Source organism: Silurus aristotelis (genome assembly GCF_946808225.1).
Source record: "Silurus aristotelis genome assembly, chromosome: 1".
Taxonomy (NCBI): Eukaryota; Metazoa; Chordata; class Actinopteri; order Siluriformes; family Siluridae; genus Silurus; species Silurus aristotelis.
Genome location: NC_139574.1, coordinates 36,495,826 through 36,517,290, shown reverse-complemented (window position 1 = coordinate 36,517,290; position 21,465 = coordinate 36,495,826). Strand labels below are relative to the sequence as shown.

The 21,465-nt window shown below is 39.0% G+C and overlaps 1 protein-coding gene across 3 annotated transcripts; it reads left to right on the top strand.

The window, feature by feature from the left end:
* The first annotated feature begins 6,715 nt into the window (after window positions 1–6,715).
* Window positions 6,716–19,726, top strand: atxn1b (ataxin 1b). 3 transcript variants are annotated; one of them, XM_083536684.1, is made up of 4 exons: window positions 10,092–10,202; window positions 10,245–10,667; window positions 12,208–14,324; window positions 14,502–19,726. In XM_083536684.1, the coding sequence occupies exons 3-4, from the start codon at window positions 12,402–12,404 to the stop codon at window positions 15,015–15,017; spliced, it is 2,439 nt and encodes an 812-aa protein (XP_083392810.1). In that variant the 5' UTR covers window positions 10,092–10,202; window positions 10,245–10,667; window positions 12,208–12,401; the 3' UTR covers window positions 15,018–19,726. The 3 variants fall into 3 exon arrangements, with proteins under 3 accessions (XP_083392812.1, XP_083392811.1, XP_083392810.1); XM_083536686.1 differs by lacking the exons at window positions 10,092–10,202; window positions 10,245–10,667 and adding an exon at window positions 6,716–6,741; XM_083536685.1 differs by having other exon boundaries at window positions 10,066–10,470.
* Window positions 19,727–21,465: the final 1,739 nt, after the last annotated feature.

The window sequence follows — 21,465 nt, the reverse complement described above, 5'->3', positions numbered from 1 at the left end:
TAATGCAGAAAAATGCAGGAATAATACAGGAATTATACAGAAATAATGCAGCAATAATACAAGAATAATGCAGGAATAATACAGGAATAATACAGAAATAATGCAGGAATCCTCTCTATAGCAGACTGCGCCTACACAGTGCATATGAATCACCAGGAGATGGAGCAAGAACGCTAATTATTCCCTTCATTTTCTGAATTTACCTAATTTACAATGTTCATTACAGCAACTGGCTTTCAGGAATAGAAAAGTCAAAGTGACCAAAGCAATATTATTTAATGTGACAATCAGACTGTGAAACTTCATAACTGAGATTGAACAATTAAAGGAAATGCAGTAATGTCACAGTCAGGGCTCTTTTTAATTTTTATATGAAGATTATATCATTTTAGACAAAAAAATCGACCTTTTAATTTTACAATTTTAAAACCAAAAGTTGCAAATCTCAACTCCATTTCCTACCTAAAACAAGTCTAAAGATATGTAGATCCATTCGCCTATGAAGTAACATTGCTATTATAATTGTAATGTTTTATTCTGTTACCATATGTCGTTATTTATATATGTCAACATTACGTATTATTGTGTTGGGTTTTATCAACTTCGAAAGCAAAGCCGACAGATGGTTCTCTCTCATAAACATACCCTAACTCCCCATAGTCCTCTCTCTCTCTCTCTCTCTCTCTCTCTCTCTCTCTCTCTCTCTCTCTCTCTCTTTCTCTCTCTCTCTCTCTCTCTCTCTCTCTCTCTCTTTTTACTTTGGTGAGCAGACCTCAGTTCTTCACCAACTGGCTCATCTTCATTTGACATCTGACATGGGCCTGTTAAGTCCTCAGTAAAATGTCATTTGGTAGGAAACAAGTTCGTGTTTTGAGTTTATAATCCTTAAAAAAAACAGGAAAGCTTTTTTTTTGGATGTCTGATTGTGTTATAAATGTAGAGCTGGACAGATTCCACACTCACAGGACCTGTTGTCTTTGAAGCTTTATGAGGTAAAAATATTCTCTATTCCCTGGTGTTCATCTAGTTCCTCATGAGTGTGTGGAAATGTTTGTATTCTCACCTAGTTTTTTTATATTAGTGTTTTCACACTGAGATTTGTCTTCATATCTTGAGTTACTATGTGTACAAAATGCAGGCATGTATGTAGTAGCAGTAATAGTAGTAGTAGTAGTAGTAGGAGGAGGAGGAGGAGTAGAGTGTGTACGTGTGTGTATGTGATGCAAACACACACTAGTGTATATATATATTTATGTGTGTATGTGTGCCAGCAGCTGTGTAAGACAAAAAGCCGTTTGGGAAGGAAGGACAGAGTCAGGTTGTGTTGTCAAGGGCTCCCTCTGAACAAGCCCATTGGCTCATTGTGCAGCAGTCCTGCATTAATTGATGATGCATTTGGCTTGTTGTAGTAATGATGTCATCTGCAGCCTATCTGAGACCATAGTGACTGTGATTGGAGCATCCCGATTGGCCATTTAGAGAGAAGGGGAGGAGGTATTGTTTTCCATCAACCCACACTCCTCTACTCGATGAGAGTAGAAGAATGGAGTAGAAGGATGGAGTGTGTTCTCACAAATCATAGAATATTCTATGATTATATCTAACAGAAGCAATAGAACCCTGTTAATTCATAATGCAGCGGTTTCCTTTTTTCTATTTGATTCATCCCAACAATTTTTTTTGACATGATCATTTTGCTACAGCCTCATATTCTCAATTCATGTTGAATTATAATCCATGTTTGCTGGTCTGTAGTGTGGCAGGCTTGAATACTTCTGCATTTCTTTGCAGGAAAAGCTGCATTTGTATCGGTCCTATTCGCACCTGTGCAGTTTTGTTTTATTTATTCTCTCCTTTTTGCTCTTCTGCTTTAGCTGAAGACACATTCATCTAAATTATTAATGTTATTTAGTTGTTTGATTATCTTTTTATTAATTTTGATAATTAGTATTAACATATTCTTAATAATTCTTAATACTTAACTTCCTGTGCTAGACAGTTACTGAAAGCTCTAGCGTCTGGTTTGATCCCGAGCGTTGGGTTACTGTAAATCAACCAGAAAAATCTAAAAATGATGCAGAAAAGTGAATTTGAAAATCACCCTAGGCATGAATGAGCATTGAGCCCTTCACATAGAGTAAAACCTGCCTTTCACACAGTGTTCTAGCACTGTGTATTTACAGGCTCACAATGGACCCAGAGGCTGTCCCAGGGACACTAGGCATGAGTCAGGAATACACTCTGGATGCGACTCTATTCCCCGGCAGAGCAACGTGCACAAACTCATTCACACTTTGGGGCAGCTACGTCAACCAACCTACAAATGTATTTTTGACAGGTACACCTGTAACCCTGTCCATTCAGGTGTAACAACAAGGCTGTGAACAAAACAAAAAAAATAGTGGAATAATATAGCATGTAGCAGGGCAGCAAAAGATGAAGTCATACATAGTTGTTTTTTCATTTGGCATTAAAGGCAGTTAATTGGCACTTTGGATCTGCCTGGCTACATGCAGTGTGTACCAAATACATTTCCAGCCCTGATGCACAACACCAACAAGATTCTACTGATGCAGTCTGATAGAGTGGAAAATAGAGCACAAACGAAAAAACGGGGGGAAAAAATTTCTGAGCATGGATCATCTGCTTAGTAATTTGCAATGTTATGAACATCCTGTTGTCAAATAGAAAAATAATAAGGATGTGTGTGATGAAAATGTTTAACAGCAACCATACTTTAACCAGGTTTAGGAAAAATTGTTGGCATGCTTAATAGCAAGAATAATTGTGTTGGAATTCATGCTAATAAAATGTTGGACTTCTAATCCCACATATTGAACATTTTAAAATGTTACAGTTTGGCCATAAATTAAGATTAAATTATTTCTTTGGAAGTGTAATCCATAAGCCAAGATTTGCATTATATGTTTGTTTCCTTATTTTTGCTGTAGGTACCAAGTAAAGGTAGCTCATGCGACTAGTTTAGCATTTCATCCCTAAATAGAGTGACTTTTGTTTTCGGCTGAGCGGTTACATTAAACATCATTGGCCCTTGAACATTAACAATAAGCCTTTCTGAGATTACGCCTATAATTTTCCATTATTGAGTAATTCTCCTACATTTTCACTGGGACCAAAATGAATGAGATCACTTAACCAAAACTTCCACTCCTTCCACTCTGGTTGGTTGCCAAACCACTGGCAAAGCTGGCAGTTCTTTCTGCCTTGTGCTCAGCACTGCTCTTTATATGACCAGCAGAAAAAGGAGCTGTTATTTCTCCTTGCCAGCAGAAATCCCCTAACCAGCCTGGATTCAGTGTAATTCAGAGTTGTTATGCCAGAGTGCATTTGATGAGTGTAACATGTGGGGGAGTGACTGCAGGGTTGTGAGAGATTGTGGTAGAACGTTTTAGTCAATACTTTTGTTTTTTGTTTCTTTTTTATCTCCTTCTGCTCCTTGGATTGCATTCTTACAGCGCTGTGCGTAAGCAAAGCCAGTCTATTTTTGGGATGAATGGAGCTCTTGGCTCTGATATACATGGGAAAATGTTTTAGTTGTGAAGAACCAGGCCTGTCTGTTGCTGTGGTCATGCTGGGGTTTGTTTTTCTTTCAAAAGGAATTCAGCCTTTCCACAATTTTACAGTTTCGCTCCAGGTCTTCCACATTGCAAACCACTTACGAATAATTGACATTTCTGACATTCAAATCATGTGTAGGTTCTATTTTCTGAAACATCTTGTATCTGAATTTGTTCAATTATTATTGTACACTTGTGCATATTGTACGACATAAAAGCATATTTCTGTTTTATGCATTTTGCTGACAGACAAGTCACCCTAAGCATTTATTAATATATTTCCAGCCATTTGGAGCCATCTCCAATTGCCATAATTGAGCAATTCTACCAAAATCCTAAATATCCCAACCCCACATGCCCTGACCTTTGGTTGGGGTAACAATAGATATTTATGCCATTTGGCAGACGCCCTTATTCAGAGCAGCTTACATGTGTCTCATTTATACACTGAGCATTAGAAGGTTTAAGAGCCATGCTCAAGGGCCCAGGAGCAGCATCTCACAATCTTCCGATCAGAAGTCCAAACTTCTTAACCACTAAGCTTGCATACCTTTAAATCACATGACCTGTATTTTGCACACTAAACATCATTTCACTTGTTTAGCTTTGTTCAAAGGCCTACCCAAAGTGTACTCAGGCCCACTGCCAGTGTTTCCAGTATAGGATCCAAACTTACTGTGTCTCTGAACCAAATAAAACAATTTTCTAATTTAATTATCAGTACTCTCTGTTTCTTTAAAGAATGCCCCAGAGCCTCTGAAGGGACATTTTTTGTTCTTTATCCAATCTGAACATTTACATTCAGTCTGCCAAGTGGACTTATTTGGACTTACTGACTTTTACCATTTCTATGATTTTGTGTGGTGTTTGTGTTAATGATAAGAACATAGAACTCTGGTATATTTTTTCACCCATAAAACCTTCATTTATAATGTTGAATTGTGAATGCTAATACTGTGCACTATATCAGAGTCCATGGCATAAGGGTCAGTGATAAACAGATATGTTGGCTCGTGCCAACTACAAACGTGCCAACTTCAAAAGTTCTACAAACGCCAACTCGCCTTCATTATATTTTACTACTGACCTCACCTGTACTCTGGGTTTACAGGGCCTGCTGAACTCATTACACACAGACTTATACTCACTGGACTCATTCCCTGTGTCATGCAAGCTCTTGTAACTCAGGCATACAGTGCAGACCCACAACTAAGCACAACGCGTTCGACTGCCAGTTGCATTCAAACATTCAATGTGCACTTACACAACCTAACGCACATACAGACCGACTCACATAATCAAACACAGTTTTTAAAGAAACCCATGTTCCTTAATGCATAGCAGTCGACCTGTGTTACCTTGGCAACCCAGGTTTTATATTCTTCATGCATACTATAAAAGAGCACGATGTTCATCTGAATTAGACTGGTATTTTTTCTTTCTCTCCATCTTCTTTTCTTTTTCTTACAAACACACATGCACATTTCTGAAACTGAGTGAATGATGCGACTGCAAACATATCAGCAAGTCAGTGAAGCTGTGATCTATTGATCCGCAATTATGTAGTGCACAGAGGCATCACGTGTGAAACTTTCTCTATGTGGACGTGGCCTTGACTTTTTAACCAGCATCTTTGTAACTAACAAATGAACAAATTAAACTAGAATTGTGAGTGAAATTGAAAATGAATGTTGGCGCATCTATTCGTACTGCCCGGGTCATCCCTGTTTTATTCGGAGAACCATCTATTTATTTATTTATCTATTTATTTATTTATCGATATATTTATTTAGAGCCATCTAATGTCAAAATAATAAAGACTGTGGTTTGCAAAGATCTCAGAAGGTTTCCAGTCACCTAGGTTTATTTGAATGTGTAGTGATAGTAAATCAAGGCAGCAGGACTTGCATTATCACCTAAAAGAAATTTCTCAGAACTGTCCAGTTTAGCCCATTTTATAGGCATATCTACAGAATCTTTTGCTCCAATTTACTAATGCTAGCTTTTACAATAGATACAAATTATTTTGTTATTTTTTATAAAAAAATTTCTGAATCTAATCATTGAATCAATCAACGTCCATAAGTGTTTATTTGAGCTTGCAGCCAGAAAACAAGGGGATGTCTCAGGATGCTAGGCTTTTCATTTAATGCTGAGATTGCAATACATCAACAAACCAATAAATAGTAATTAACAGCAAATTGATTTTTGTTCTTAAGCTGAATTTAAATCATAACTTTTCACAATTCTTCTTATAAAGCATTATAGCATTATCAAGTTTTCCATATTAGTGTGAAATATCTAACTTTCTTCAGTTTTAAGGCAGTGATAATAGCGCACTATACTGAGAAAAGATTAGTTTAACAAAGACACAATGATGGCAAGCAGATTAAACCGAAATGTCAAAATATTTATTCAACTTTTTCTTACTTCGTTACTAAGTTTTATTCAGGTAATTTATCTCTATTTCAGTTAAGTAGTTTGCATCTTATTAGTTATTTAGTTTTTTTCTGGAAGCTCAGAGTACAGAATTGATGAAGGCATCCAAACTACAGGTTGGGCCACGGAAAAGTAGCCCGTCTCCGTGGCACCGGTATTAGAGGCAGGCTACTTTTTTCCATGGCCCACCCTGTATATCTTTAGTAACCAAAATGTAACTGTTATATACAAATTTATCTAGACTTTAAAACACATTTTTTTCCCATATGCGGAAAAAATACAACTTGCAAATTTAGTATTGAAATCGGAGAAAGTAAGAATTAAAACAGGTTCTTCCTCTACAAAGTTTGTTTTGCTTTTCACCCCTTCACAGATATATAACTGTTTCATTATCTGCCTTGACTGTTTCCCATAGGATGAATTGCTTTTATTTTAACCAATCAAATATTTTTCCTCCTTCCACATTCCTTATGCTTGTGTTCTCTCAACATGTGTGCTGCTCAGGTCCAAGTCTACTCAGACCTTCTTTCTGCATGTCTGAACATGTTGGGGCATGTCTCAGGGTTTTTACATGAATAATGTGCACCGGTATTTGAGACACTTGTGGCAGTGTAGTGTGAGTAACAGGTGCTGAGGAACACCCATGCAAGGATCAAACCTTTCTTTTTTTTTTTTTTTTTTTTTTTTTTTTTAACAGGAAAGCACCACATCTGGTGGCTTTACAGTAAGTACATGATTGAGTGTGCAGTTATATTTGTATATTTAAGAAGGCTCTGATATTGTGCTTTAGTGATGTGCCCTTGGTGACACTGAATACAGAATCTCATAAATTATTTATATTTTTAATAACTGTAAATAGCAGGCCATGTGTGCAGTGTTACTGCTGTGGCTTCATTTAAATTTTAACCCCATGTTAACAACCATGCAAAGATCAATGATGCAGATTAATTTATAGAGTGCTTTGGCAGTGTCAATGCTTCTTGACTAGATAATCTGCAGAGTGCGCTGTTATGTTATGTTTCAGCTATGAGAATGCAGAAGTGAGAAAGTATCTAGATTAATAAACACACACACACACACACACACACACACACACACACACACACACACACACACACACACACACACACAGAGAGAGAGAGAGAGAGAGAGAGAGAGAGAGAGAGAGAGAGAGAGAGAGAGAGAGTTCTTTCCCCAGTGACTCCTGGGTACAATATTCCTTTCCAAACAGTAACATAGCAACCCTGCCAAAACCCAACTTCTATTAAGAGGAGTAGAGCTATCAAAGGTTGTCACTCAGTGTGGCTTTGTAGTCTTTAGGCACCAATCCCTTAAAGCTGAAAGTACAGATTGTCACAAATTTACTCAGTCTGAGTTCTGTTTTTCACCCACTGACCCTGCAGGTTCCTTTGGTGCACTAAGATATATATCGATTTAGCAGCAGTTACTTAGCTTTTACAGTGAGGTTACACGGAGTCAGGCATCAGTGTATTAAAAAATATACAGTACAGATTATTGTAACTTACTGTAATATCTTACATACAATTAAACAGCTTATAACTAAAGCAGTGGGTTAAGGGGACTTTCTAAGAAAAACTGCTAGAATTCTGACAATGATAGGATGTAAACATAAAGCCTCCTGATTGCCAATTCAAAGCCTTAACCCACTGATACATTGGTTAAATGCATTGAATCGGTGAAGTAGCTCTGTGTTTTAGGCTTTACGTTATAAAGGTGGCAAGTTCATAACCCAGCAGGGACTAACTACTACAATTTTGTCTTTGAGCAAAACTTGGAAGCCCCTTAAAAAATAAAACATAATTTGTGTATAGAGGTGTTTATTCACATCATTATTATATTATCATCATATATTATATTTATTATTATCCACATTTACTTGGCATACTATATAATTACATTGCAGGCTGCAGAAACTACAATATCTTTTATTTATCTGTTAACTATTCAAAATTTTCCTTATCATATTCTTTGCTACATGTGTATCTACTTACACCAAGCATTTTGTGCGCTCAAGTTAAGTCAGTCAAGTTAAGTTTATTCCTATAGCACTTTTCACAACAGACATTATCACAAAGCAGCTTTACAGAATTTTAAGAGTTAAGGTGAATGGTGTGCATTTATCCCTGATGAGCAGTCATGGTGACTGTGGCAAGGAAAAACTCCCTTAGATGTTATGACGAAGAAACCTTGAGAGGAACCAGACCCAAAAGGGGAACCCATCCTCATTTGGGTGATAACAGGTCATTTCTCTTATGGAATCAAAAAAGTCCCTGCTTTTCATCCGGCCAACCTTCACATGTTTTAGCTGTCATGGCTGTCTGCTACTTTAATTCAATCTCTGTCTGGGCATGTCTTGCTAAAAATGGGTGGTTGAACATAACCAGGATAATATTAGACATTGCTTGTGTACCTTTCCATGTTTCCACATGTGCACAGAAGGACTTTTCAAAACAACTCCCACATAGTGTGTGAGGGTGTTGAATTAAATAGTGTATAACATTATGTTAAATGCTGTTTTCAATCATTTCTCTTTCTGTCTTGTCTACTGCCTGCCTTGCCTATTGCATGTCCTGCCTACTGCCTGTCCTACCTACTGCCTCCCCTGTCTATTGCCAATCTTGCCTACTGCCCCCTCTGTCTACTCTCTGTCTTGCCTATTGCCGGTCCTTCCTACTGCCTGTCTTGCCTATTGCCTCTCCTGCCTATTGCCTGTCCTGCCTACTGCCTGTTCTACCTACTGCTTGCCCTGCCTATTTCCTGCCCTCCCTACTGCCAATCTTGCCTACTACCTTCTCTGCCGAACTGCCTACCCGGCCTGCTTCCTACCTTGCCTCCTGCCTACCCTGCCTCCTGCCTGCACTGCCTCCCCTGTCCACTGCTATTTCTGCCTTCTGCCTGCCCTGCCTTCCCTGTCTACAGCTTTTTCTGCCTTATGCCTGTCCTGTACCCTCTGCTGTCTGCTTACATTGCTTGCTGGCTGCCCTTCCTAGTGTCTCCCCTGCCAACTACTTACCCTACCTGCTGCCTGCCCTGCCTCCCTTGCCGACGGCCTACCCTACCTTCAATGTCTACTGCCTCCTTTGTCAAATGCCTCCCCTGTTTACTGTCTCCCCTGCCTAATGCCTAACCTGTCTGCTGCCTCCATTGCATAGGCCTCCAATCTTTTTTACACCATGAACCAGTTTCAGTCAAAAAATAATTATTTTATATATTTTCCCAGAACGTTTTTTGTCCTGGTAGCAACTCTTCCATTGCCCAGTACTGGTCATGACCTGGTGAATTTGGACCTCTGTATCATTGTTTCCCTTCTAGCGAATTAGATTAATAAGGTACACCATACATTCATTCTGCAAAAGCAAAGGTTCTGTAGGACTAAGAACCTCTCACTTAGACACAAGAACTCCTGGTCTAGAGAATTTTTTTTAGTGCTCATCAAAATGATTGTAACCTGGTTTCTCACCTTGGGGTGCGTATGTGTCTATATATATATGTGTGTGTGTGTGTGTGTGTGTGTGTGTGTGTGTGTGTGTGTGTGTGTGTGTGTGTGTGAAAAAATACGATGACTACATGAGACGCTTTGTGGAAGGGCATTGTCTGGTGACATGGTTGTTCTCTAGCAGCAGGTGCACAAGAGGTTAAACCAGGACAGTCCTCGGAGCACAGAGGCATGCAAATGGAATTCGTTTCAGAGCTGATTTATGTATTAACATCCAACCAGACTGCACACGGGGAGATAGGGAATTCTTTTAACACATAGGTAAACCTAATTAGGCCACAAACACAAAGAAAAAATTGTAGTAGCTCAGTATGTAGAGTGTGCGTACGTGTGCACGCGTGTGTGCGCGTGCGTGTGTGTGTGCGTGTGTGTGTGTGCGTGTGTGTGTGCGTGTGTGTGTGTGTGTAATCCTTTGCAGAAAGCCTGTATATTTGCTCATCCTTCTGTGAGTGCTAGGCTTTTTGCTTTTGCCTCCGCCTTGCCTGCGTAATTCTCCCTCTCCTCTTTCCGTCTCCCCCCCCCACCCCCTGTGAGTGTAGCTTGGGTGTTGAGCCAAGTGGAGTGTGTTTTTTGAATGAATACCTGATGAGGCTGCTGAGGCTGACTGGGGGAGGAGGAGCTGCATTCAGTAGAGCACTGAGCATGTGTGTGTGCGTATGTGTATGTGTGTAGAGTAAGAGATAGAGAGAGAGGGAGAGAGAGAGAGAGAGAGAGAGAGAGAGAGAGAGAGAGAGAGAGAGAGAGAGAGACTGGAAGTGAGGCAGTGTATTTGCCTTGCATAACATACTCCGTACCTCTTGTACGCAAGGACTTCATTTCAGACAACCCAGACAAGGGGACTTCCTTTATGCTTACTCCTCCAGGGCCACTGCAGAAGGGAGAAGAGGAGGCAAGAGGAGAGGACAGAAGAGCAAGGGACAAACGCAGGACATGGAGGTGAATATATAACAGGACAATTGTGGATCTGACTTTGTATCTGTGTGTTCAATCTGGACAAAGGATGGCTGGAAAGGAATAGGGTGCTTTGCAACTCGCATACTACACTGTGCAAAGCAGGAGAAAGAGAGAGCGAGAAAGAGCAAGAGAGAGAAAGACTCAGAGTGAGGGAGCTGTTTTCTCTCCACTATTCAGAGGTAAGCCTTCTGACAAAGGAATCTTCATCATGACACTCTGTAATGTTTTACTCAAGCACTGCTTTAACCATGCAGGCATATGTACATTTGTATGTTTGTGTACATTTTGCTGAACGTCTGCATTTTGTGATGTGATACTTTCCCCATTGAGGGAGAGAGAGAGAGAGAGAGAGAGAGAGAGAGAGAGAGAGAGAGAGAGAGAGTATGAGAGTATGTTCAGAATAGCAGTCAGTAGTCATTGTAAAGCAGCAACAGCACTGTTTGGATTCATGTCTAGCTTAGGACTCCCCAGCCCGCCTCTTAAAGGGGAAGGTACCTTCATGAAAGGGTGGCAACGTGCAGAGAATATTTGCCTAAGGGCATTGTTTGGCAAAAGGCAAAAAACACTTATGATTTTCCATCACTATTATGATATATATTTGTTTTTTTCTTTGCAGTGTTTGGTTGGAAGCCACACTGAAGTGTAGTACTTGATTCCACTTTGTCTGTTCATGTGGTGATGACATCATGTTTTTACCTGCGATTGTAACATTGTTAGATCTTGAGATTCAGCGGGTATTAAATGTATTTAGCTGACAAAAAAAGAGGTATTTTATCACATTTTATGGTCAAATCACCAATCATTTGCACATGCATTTGCATAGTTAAAACTGCTTTGGCTTTTAACTTTTCACTATGTGTTTGCTTGTGTGAAGTTCAAAGCAGAGTACATTGGTGTGTGTGTGTGTGTGTGTGTGTGTGTGTGTGTGTGTGTGTGTGTGTGTGTGTGTGTGTGTGTGTGTGTGTGTGTGTACTGAGGATGATAAGAAGGTGTCGAGAAGTTATGTTAGGGGCCCATGCAAGCTATCTGCAACAGGGCAGCAGTGTGTGATGTCTGATGTAGTCAGAGCTGGAGTGATATTGCAGTGCTAATCTCTCAGACTTAGTGACCAGCCTGTGTGTGGGTATTTATATGTGTAAATGTTTGTTGTTTAAATGCGTGTGTTTATGTGGTACGTATGTGGTGTGTGTAAGCGAGAGAGGGAGGGGAAAGCAAAAATGAGTGAGCAAGTTTCAGTTAACATCTGGGAAAGACACAACATTGGCAGAGAACTGTAAACAAAAAATGATGTATCTGGCCAGTTATTCTATCTTTCTGAACTTTATTAAAAAAACAAGAAGTGAATTGATTTTTCGAAAGGCAAAATTGTTTCAAGAATGTTAAAAACCATTGAAATGACCATATGATCCACACTGTAGGCTAGCATAGTAATGTGTCAATGCTAGTGCATATGCTATTGTTTAATAGTGCTCGTGTAATTATATTCTTGCATGTTAATTGTGTGTGTAATGTGTGCATAATTTCCCCCAAATTTTTAGTGTTTAGACTATAAATGACTCTAACTGTGTTTAAAGAAAATCTTTAGTGTCCTCAGCTCCTGTTATGTTTATATCTTTGTAAGAAACATTATGTTTAGTTTAACTGTTTTGTTAGAAGGCACAGTAGGCATTAGGGCTCACAGTAAGCATTTTTGATTTTGTGATTTTGTTTCTGATAAAGGTACAGACTACAGAAAGTCACAACAGTAAGGGGGACAATTCCACATGAAGAATTTAAAAACAGCAAGAACAAGTGACAACACAAAATATTAAAAGAGCATTTTTTTAACAATGGACTTCTCAACGAAGAAGATCAACTAAAATACCAAACCCATCCTGTGTAGTAGCACATAGGAGTCATAAGAGTAAAAGGTCATGAAGTCCAACCAGGAGCGTAGTAATGAGTGCCTGCCTCCAAAGAAGAGAGAAATCCTGGCACTTGAGGAGCGGCAGGTGCTTGTAGCATCAACTGTGAATGAGAGCCAAAGTGGTGAGAACCTGGCTTGGCTTGCTAGTGTTGCCAGCATGGCCAGCATGGCCACTGTTCCCAACCTGGTTCCTGCACAGAGCAACAGTACTGAATCAAGCAGCCCAGCACCATCAACCAAAGCCCTGACACTAGTGACAGAGTACCCACTTTCCACCTCTGTCTCCAACAGCTCTTTGTCATCATTTACAAATTCCACACCTGCAGGAGGTCTCTCTGGGACAACGACAATAACAGCCAACCCAGCTGTTCTCTCCTCCAGCCTTCCTCATGTAACAGGACCCATCCAGCCCAACCAGCTGCCACCTAATTTACAAATCATTGGACCCTACACCAGTTATATCTCCTCCCAGATAGTGCCAGCTGCAGCAAGTCCGACCCAGTCACGTAGACAAGCTCAAGAGCTTTATGCTACCGCCACTGTAATCCCACAAGCTTCTAATGGAAACCCGCAGAAGCAACATGTGATTTCATCTTTACCTAATGTAGCTCACACCCCTAACCAGTGCATTCAGGTAGAGAGCACACCAGTTGGTTTGCCAGTGATTTCCCCAACTTCACAAGTACCCCTTCAACTTCACACTCATTCAACTGTTCTTACCCCTCATGGTTTGACTCTCGCTCCCTCTCAGGTGCTCGTGCATTATACCGATGGCCTCATCACAAAACAACCTGACTCCCAAAGCAGAGATCTGCAGAATGGTGCTCTGGGAGAGGTTACCGTGGTCAAACACACCACCAGCATTGTGAAGGGATTGTCAAACAAACCAGAAAGTGATGATGCCCAAAGGCAGATTCAGAACCTGGGTCTACCAGCGCAAACTCAGGTCTTGCTCCCAGCTGACTACACTGCTCATGACAGTGCAGGACTTCAGACATCAGTCATGCTATTGTCAAGCAGCCACCTGATGGCCAATAATAGCACTGAGCTTCAGAGCACCCAGGATAAAGAGCACACATCTCTGGCTCGGGTGGAGAGAACAAGACTATCTGTGGGGAAACCAGTCTCTCGAGTTTCCTCCATTTCTCTCTCATCATCAGAGAGCATGGCAGCATCTCTTGCTCCAACTCTCCCCCCTCACACCCTACTGCATACATCTCCATCTGCCCCCACCCAGGAGATTTCTACGAACCTTTTCTCCACCACACAGCTGCCTATTATTGGATACATTACTAGTACATCTGGGGCACCCCAGCATTCTGTGGCCAGTTACCATAGTAACCTTTCACAGCATCTAGTGATCTCAGGCAGTCCCTCTCTCCTTATTCCTGTGAATGCTGGCAACATCAACACATCGTCTACTGAGTCAGAGGTTTCTCGCTGCTCTATCTCAACCATTTCTGCTGCTAGTGTACCAACAGTAGCCACAGGTCTGCCTCAGGCTTACATCACTGCAGCCACACCTACTGCTACAACCTCTATTCTTCCTAATGGAAAAGACATCACAGGGCCAGAGGAGCATCATGCTGCAGCAGGTGTACACAGTTCAACACAGGTTCAACTTCCTGTGCTTTCAACAGGGGTTGTAGCCCCTCCAGCTCCTGGGCTCCCACCAACACCCCCAAGCCCACAGAATGCACCCTTATCTCCATCATCTGCCCTGCCTTCATTCTTCATGAAGGGCTCCATTATCCAGCTGGCAGATGGAGAGCTTAAGCGGGTGGAGGACCTAAGAACAGAGGACTTCTTGCAGAGTGCAGAAGTGAGCAGAGAACTAAAAATTGACTCGAGCACAGTTGAGCGGATAGACTCCAGCAGAACACCTGATGCAGTCATCATTCAATTCTCAGTTGGGGAACATAAAGCACAGGTAAGTTGTATAATTATTAGTATTTTTTTTTCACTGAAAATAATATAGAGTAGTGCAATTTGTTACTTTTATAATCGTAAAATTTTTCTTTTGCAATAATATAATTGTTCTTAAGAGAATTTACCTTAGAGTCGGTACTTACTGTAGGTGTCTTGCTCATATTTTCCTTCTCTGTAGGTATGTGTGGAGGTGCTGGTAGAGTACCCTTTCTTCGTGTTTGGTCAGGGATGGTCATCCTGCTGCCCAGACCGCACTACACAGTTACTGGCATTGTCATGTGCCAAACTCTCTGTTGGTGATGTTTGCATCTCCCTCACTCTGAAGAGCCTGAGGAATGGTGCATCAAGAAAAGACCAAACCTTTGGTCATGTGAAGAACCATAATGACAGTCCTCATAAAGCAGCTAAAACCAGTGGACCGACTGGAGCACCACAGGCTCAAAGGGAAAATCAGAGGGATGCGAATGTTTTTGGATTAGATGTGGAACACAAATTTGAAGGTATTGGGCTTAAGAGTCCTAACTCTGGGAAAGTTCAAGGTGCAGGGAGTCGCAAGAGAAGGTGGTCTGCCCCAGAGAAAGGAGAGATAGAGCGGTCACAAGAGAATGACCAGCTGGAAACCCTACCTAAACTTTACTTTCTTTCCCAAGAGGTAAAGGTCAGCATTGAGGGAAGGTCCAGTATGGGCACCTGAGATTCCCTGTGAGCCATCAAAAATGAAAGACACATTTCATATTCTAGGGAAAGAATCTTCTTAACCAAGGATCATTTTGGTTTATTGACTTACTTTTGGTGTCGGCTGGTGACAACTGTTCCGAAACCATGTGTGTTTTTCACTGGGCAAATGATATGCAGCAGTACAACAAGATTATTATGGTTATCTTCTCATGGCTTATTTTAGTTACTGTAACAGGAGCTACTTTTGACTGACAGTATTTACAGTATATGTTTTTGTAATAAAACCCACAAAAATTTCTGGCATTTGTCCCGGGGGATACATATAAATATGCGGGGGGGTCCTTATTTTTGTAGTTAATTCGGCCATTATCTGTTATTGGCACTTTGTCTACGTTCATGTAAATTGTAGCATAATTGTATTTCAGTCATAATCAGTGAGTCAAAGACATATAGACAAGTGGGCTGGAGAAATCGGTCAATCGTTTGACTTGTGATGACAAATTTTCCCCATAAATATTATGTATAAGCCACATTATTCTAATCTGTTATATACTTTATAAAGATAATCTATGTCAGTTACGATAAATATTGCTATATAATTAGAATGAAAAACTACCATAAAAAACATATATAAAATTGTCAATTAACTGTCTGTCTGTTATCGATTGAGTGGGTTTGATTAGGAGTCTTAGAAGTGAATTTAAGATATTACATTTCAGACGAGTGCATTTTGTTAACCAAACACAGTCCAATTATTGGGACAAAGCTGGACTGTAACCATGAATGTTGAGGATTATACATATTTTTTACCAATATTTTAATGAAATACACCAGAATTTAATTAGTCAAAACGTTCTAGATATGCAATTTTTAATATGATTATTCACATACCTCAAACATGACACAAGGCTGTTTCAGGTTCTGTTCAGAATCTGAGCTCTTTATAACCATGTCCAAAATCCATGTTCATGTTCATGTTCATCGTTCATGTTCATATGGTGGACGTGTGCAGGTGAATTCTCACTCAGCCTTTGAATATTAGCACTTTACAGAAGGCAATGGATGATTAAAACCCTCACCTCTGCTTTGTTGCCTAAGCAACAGCCATTTGCACAATGTCAATTTTAGAATAACGTTAGCTGTCCTGTGTGTTTTAACCCCATTTAAAAACAAATGACAACCATCACATTGATGCATTTGAAAAAAAACTAATAAACATTTGAAATCCAGTTGGAGTTTGTAAAAGCATTGTGTTATTTAAACTCTTGTGTGGCTGTAATTTAAACAACTGGATTTCTATGTACAAAAATGACATTAAAATATTTAATATATATGTCTATATACAATGTACAATATATTCTGTTTAGGAATATATTGCTAACATACAACATACAAAAATATATGCCATTTCCACGGGGGCTTTTGGTTAACACTTTACTACAAGGGCCACAAATAAGCACATTTTAATATGTGAACTAACACTTTCCTTATGATTAATGAATGCATGAACTAATCTTTAGCACATGTATGAAGTGTACAAGTCCTAACAGCCTAATAATGGAACAGTCCAAATACAAACAATTATTAATAACGGTAATCGTTACGTATTAACACCTTTGCCGAGTCATTCCATTCATTATTGTCATGCAGTATTAATAATGGTTACGTACATGTTGACCTATGTTTAGACTAATGTAGGTTCAAATTATAGGCTATTCCAAAAGTTTGAGACCAAACTTTTTGTTTTCTAGTCCCGTAATTCTTAAATAGACATTTTCATGTATCGTTATTATATTTGATATATAATGCACATTCTCTCTAGACAAAAAAAAAACCCGCTCCAGTTTCCTGAGTAACTACTGAAATGAAGGTTTTCATATGACATGCCCTTATAGATATTTTTAACAAGTTCTACGTGATCATACAATTTTAGAAAACAGTATCTATAAATTGGCATGATTTTGATCATTGTAGGTTACTTGACCTGATGTTTAACCTCGTTTGTGTACAAAAAGACCATTAATATTGCACATCATCTTCATTAATGCTACAGGCATAAATCTAATTAAAACTTTTTGGGATTCTAACAATATTATGATTTACGGCTATGGGTACAGTATATGACTCAGAGGCTTGGGTATGTTTGGATATGATTAGAGCGTGGATTAGTCCATGACTACAAATGCATTAGCACATATTAATACATGCTTATTTGTCAATATTATCAACAAAGTATCTCTGGCATTTGTACTGTTTGGGGCTCTTTAAGTGGTTTAAGTGACCCAGTAGGACATCCAGGAAGTGTAACAGTGTAGAGAAAAGGTCACTGCGAAGTCAAATGAGCAAATGTGTGTCATTTAGATAAAATAAAAAAACTCAAGTGTTTTTTGTATACAATGTGCTGTGAAATGGGTCAAACTACAAAGTAACCAAAATGTTCCATGTAGAAAATTTTTATTTTTAGAAGCTAAATACTTTTTATGTTGCCACAGAGGCACAATGTACAACACACAAACACACACAGTTTTACTGGCTGTTTAATAAAAGAGAGTCCTACTATGATGAGGAAGCTATACTTTATATACCAGTTCGGTTCCATTTTTGCAATTTGCACAAGTAGAAATATTACCGTAGGTTTACAGAATGTATGTCTTTGCATTGTCTTGGTGATTGTCTTTGTGTTTTCCTTGAATAAGTTCGTTGGATTTGTCACTAATTATGGTTTGGAATTTCCTCTGTAAGAGTGTGTGAGTAAACCAAAATGGCATCTGAAACGTGTGTGTATGTGTAAGTGTGAGTGTGATACTGTGTGTTAGTGCAAAATTCTGAGAAAGCAAACCTTAAAAAAATATATTAGTTGGCGAAGCAATGCATGTTTGCACATTTCGGGTAGAGTTTACGCACTTTCTAAAATCAGAGAGAGAGAGAGAGAGAGAGAGAGAGAGAGAGAGAGAGAGAGAGAGAGAGAGAGAGAGAGAGAGAGAGAGAGAGAGAGAGAACAAGCAAAATATTAGCACAGAAGAAGTGTATTTGGGAGAGATGGTCACTCTGTGGTCATGTGTGGTTTAAGTGTCTTACATGTATGAAACTAGCATTAAACACATTCCTAAACAATGGAACGTAATTTCAGTTTTCTTCATTATTGCAGTTTAAATGATTGGTGCTATGACATTAGAATAGATGCTTCATCGATGTCTGTCCTTTCTCTTTGGTACAATGTAGGGCCTAAATATGTTTATTTCTGTTTAATTGTGTGGACTGTATCTATTATCCTGAGTAGTTCAACGAAACATATCCTGGTCTCAGTGTACAACTGTAAATGTTTGTAAAATGATCTATTTTTTAATCACTACCTTTCACATTTCAACCTTTCCAACAGCAATTCAATGCACACCCACAGGGCATGCAACTTTTAACACTAATGTGGCGCTTGTTTTGTTTTATTAACGTTCTTTTTGTAATCATTTTAAAGATATACTTGTGTATAATGATTGTGCGTAATTCCTTATTTGTAAAACTTGCATGAAAAGCTTTGGCAATGAAGCAGCATCCATGAATCATTTTGCCACTGCGGTGGTTTTACATTCCAACTCAGATTTCATGTGGAGATTATGTCATTGATTCAACAGATATCAGATCAGAACCAATTCATTTGGACAAAAACCTTGAAAAACGATGATGAAGAGCTGAATTCTAAGCAGGGGAGTTGACTTTTCTCTAATAAACGATGTACTTCGGGCTCAGGTGAAGAGACTGGTCCAAGAACTTTATTGCCATATTTACATTAACATCCAATAATACACATCATCCCGACTTTGCGATGTCCTCATTTGCCTTTCTAACAGGAACTGGTGTCCACATTAGAAATTCAGAAGGACTCTGCGTTGTGTACACAGTTACTGTGGGAAATATACGAACGCTTTGTTGTGTTTTCATGATTGGGCATTTCTCTTAGTTTAAGTTTGCAACGCTTGCATTGACCAGGAAAATCCTCAAGCAATAGCACCATGTCAAACTAAGGGCAGAACACAGAATGCTGTCAGTTAGAACTCTGGAGTCAGACAGCTGGACAAGTCATCACCAGGACATGGCATGCTTTCTTCCTTCACCAGAGCTCTCACTGGTTCACTCAGACTTACTCACTATCACCTCCTGCTGGACAAAACATCCTTTCACAACTGTTATATCTTTATAGTATCTATATTTATTCATTTTCTTACCAAACCATTGATTTGACTGGATTTTAAATACAGCAGTTTAAGAAAGTGCTGAAGGTAGATCCTTCAGTTCACCATAAAACCTCAAAATAAAAAAAATAAAAATAAAATAAAAAAAAACTTTCTTAAATGAAATACAAGCAATGTGGGGAAATTATTACTATTTGTGTAACTCGTGTAGCTGTGTACAATTCTTTTTTTTGTTCTTCTGACCTATTTATTTTGTAACACAAAGCAAATAAGACAGAATTAAACCTCAGATGTTGTTGTGGTGTATCGCTGTATATGATGCATCCAAGACTGTTCCGTGGATTCAGTGCTCTTTTTAGTTTGGTGGTGCTTGAGACTTTCTGAATTAAATAAATAGATTATTATTTGATTTAAGGGAAATATATTTAAAACAAAATGTTGGAAGCATTTTTTTTTTTTATGTCTGATTTAGAAATTAATTGTGGTACAGTGCACATTTAATGTCCCTGTATACTCCAATAAAATTCTGTGCAAGTTTTATTTGACTTTTTTTACTTGGAATGCTGCATGTATACATTTATCGTATAAAATAAATGACCTGAATGAATAGAAATAAAAAGGGGAAAATTATTTAAACTTTTAAACCACTGCACTTTTAATACTAAATTCTGTTGAACATTTTGAAATGAGTTTCCTTCCAACATGTAAATGCACTAATTCACTCTCATTTCAGTAAAACTTGAGTATTAAATATTCTGAAAATTAATTTAGTATTGTACTGTCGGTGTGAATTAATGGTCATTATTACATCAGCTCTGATTAAAGTTCATGCTAAATCCAGGATTACGTCTTTGTCAGGTTTATTCTGGACATTCGGAAAATGGCCCTATTTGTTCTCTTGATGTCATCAAGATTTTTCTGTATGTTATAAAACTCATGCAGAGATCAATATTTATCTGATGACTTGTATAATTTTTTCACAAGAATCTTCTATCGCCAAACATCCAGCTACCTTAACACCTGCAAAACACATGAAGGCAGAAGGTTTTAGAGTTTTATCTACCAGGCAATACTGAAGGTTTGAAGATTGAAGAAAAAAAATTCAAATGCAATTGGAATTAAGGACAGACAGCACCTGATATTAACAATCCAAAAGTGATTTAATCTTTTTACCCCAGTACTTTAACCAGTTCACATCTCTGCACCTACAGTACACATTTTACTGTACACACAAGAAGCAAAGAACCCAATGGCAATCATGAGCATTGGGCTTAAACTCAGAAAGGTGACAAGTTAAACACATGCACATGCAGTCATTAGTGCAAAACAATGACCAATTCTTTTTAATAGCACTATCTGTATGCAAATAAACAGTCCTGAATCTACCTCCTGAATCTATTTGCATGTCTTCCCTCACCACATCCATGAACCTCCTCCTTGGCATTTCTCTTTTCCTCCTTTCAGGTGGCTCCATCCTCAGCATTCTCCTACCGATATGCCCCATGTCCCTTCTCTGCACATGTCCAAACCATCTCAAGCTTGCCTCCCTCACCTTGTCTTTAAAACGTTCTACATGCGCTGTCCCTCTAATAAAGTCATTTCTAATCCTGTTCATCCTCGTCACTCCCAACGAAAACCTCAACATCTTCAGCTCTGCTACCTCCAGCTCCACCTCCTGTCTTTTACTCAATGCCACTGTCTCTAATCCATACAACATCTCAGGTCATTTATTTGTTAATTGCAGATACCTTTTGAAAGATTGCTTTACTACTGTCTTTTTTTGACCGATTTGTTTGATCTTTCATTTATTCTGGCATGTTGAAGAGTTTGTTGTGTTGATTTTGGTTAATGCAGTGTTGAGGTATACAATTTGATTTGTATTTTAGGAAATAAATCCTCACAAATCAATTATTTTTACTAACAAGTGTCTTGGTGTTAAGGACCAGTGCATCTTTGAGCCTACGTTCATTACAAGTCAAATACTCAAGTACTGTTAAATTCAGATATTCTAAGACTCGTCAATATTGGAATTGGTGACTTGTAATGGAGTACATTTTGCAGTAAGGTATCAATAATTTTACTTAAGTATGATTTTCAGGTACTCTTTACACCTCTGGAAAATCCTACCAGGGGGTGTATTTGGTAGTTTGAGCAGCACCTATGCTTTCAGGCGCTCCTGAATTGCTAACCTGCTCATCCTGTCACAGAGGAGCTTCACCTGTGTCACCTGTAGTCATGAACTTACTGTTTCTGTCACTACCCACAGCACAATGGGTC

Coding starts and splice junctions, on each gene's coding strand:
- atxn1b (XM_083536686.1), top strand. CDS start 12,402: ATGAAGTCCAACCAGGAGCGTAGTAATGAGTGCCTGCCTCCAAAGAAG. Junction 14,325..14,501: donor TTGGGGAACATAAAGCACAG/GTAAGTTGTATA, acceptor CCTTCTCTGTAG/GTATGTGTGGAGGTGCTGGT.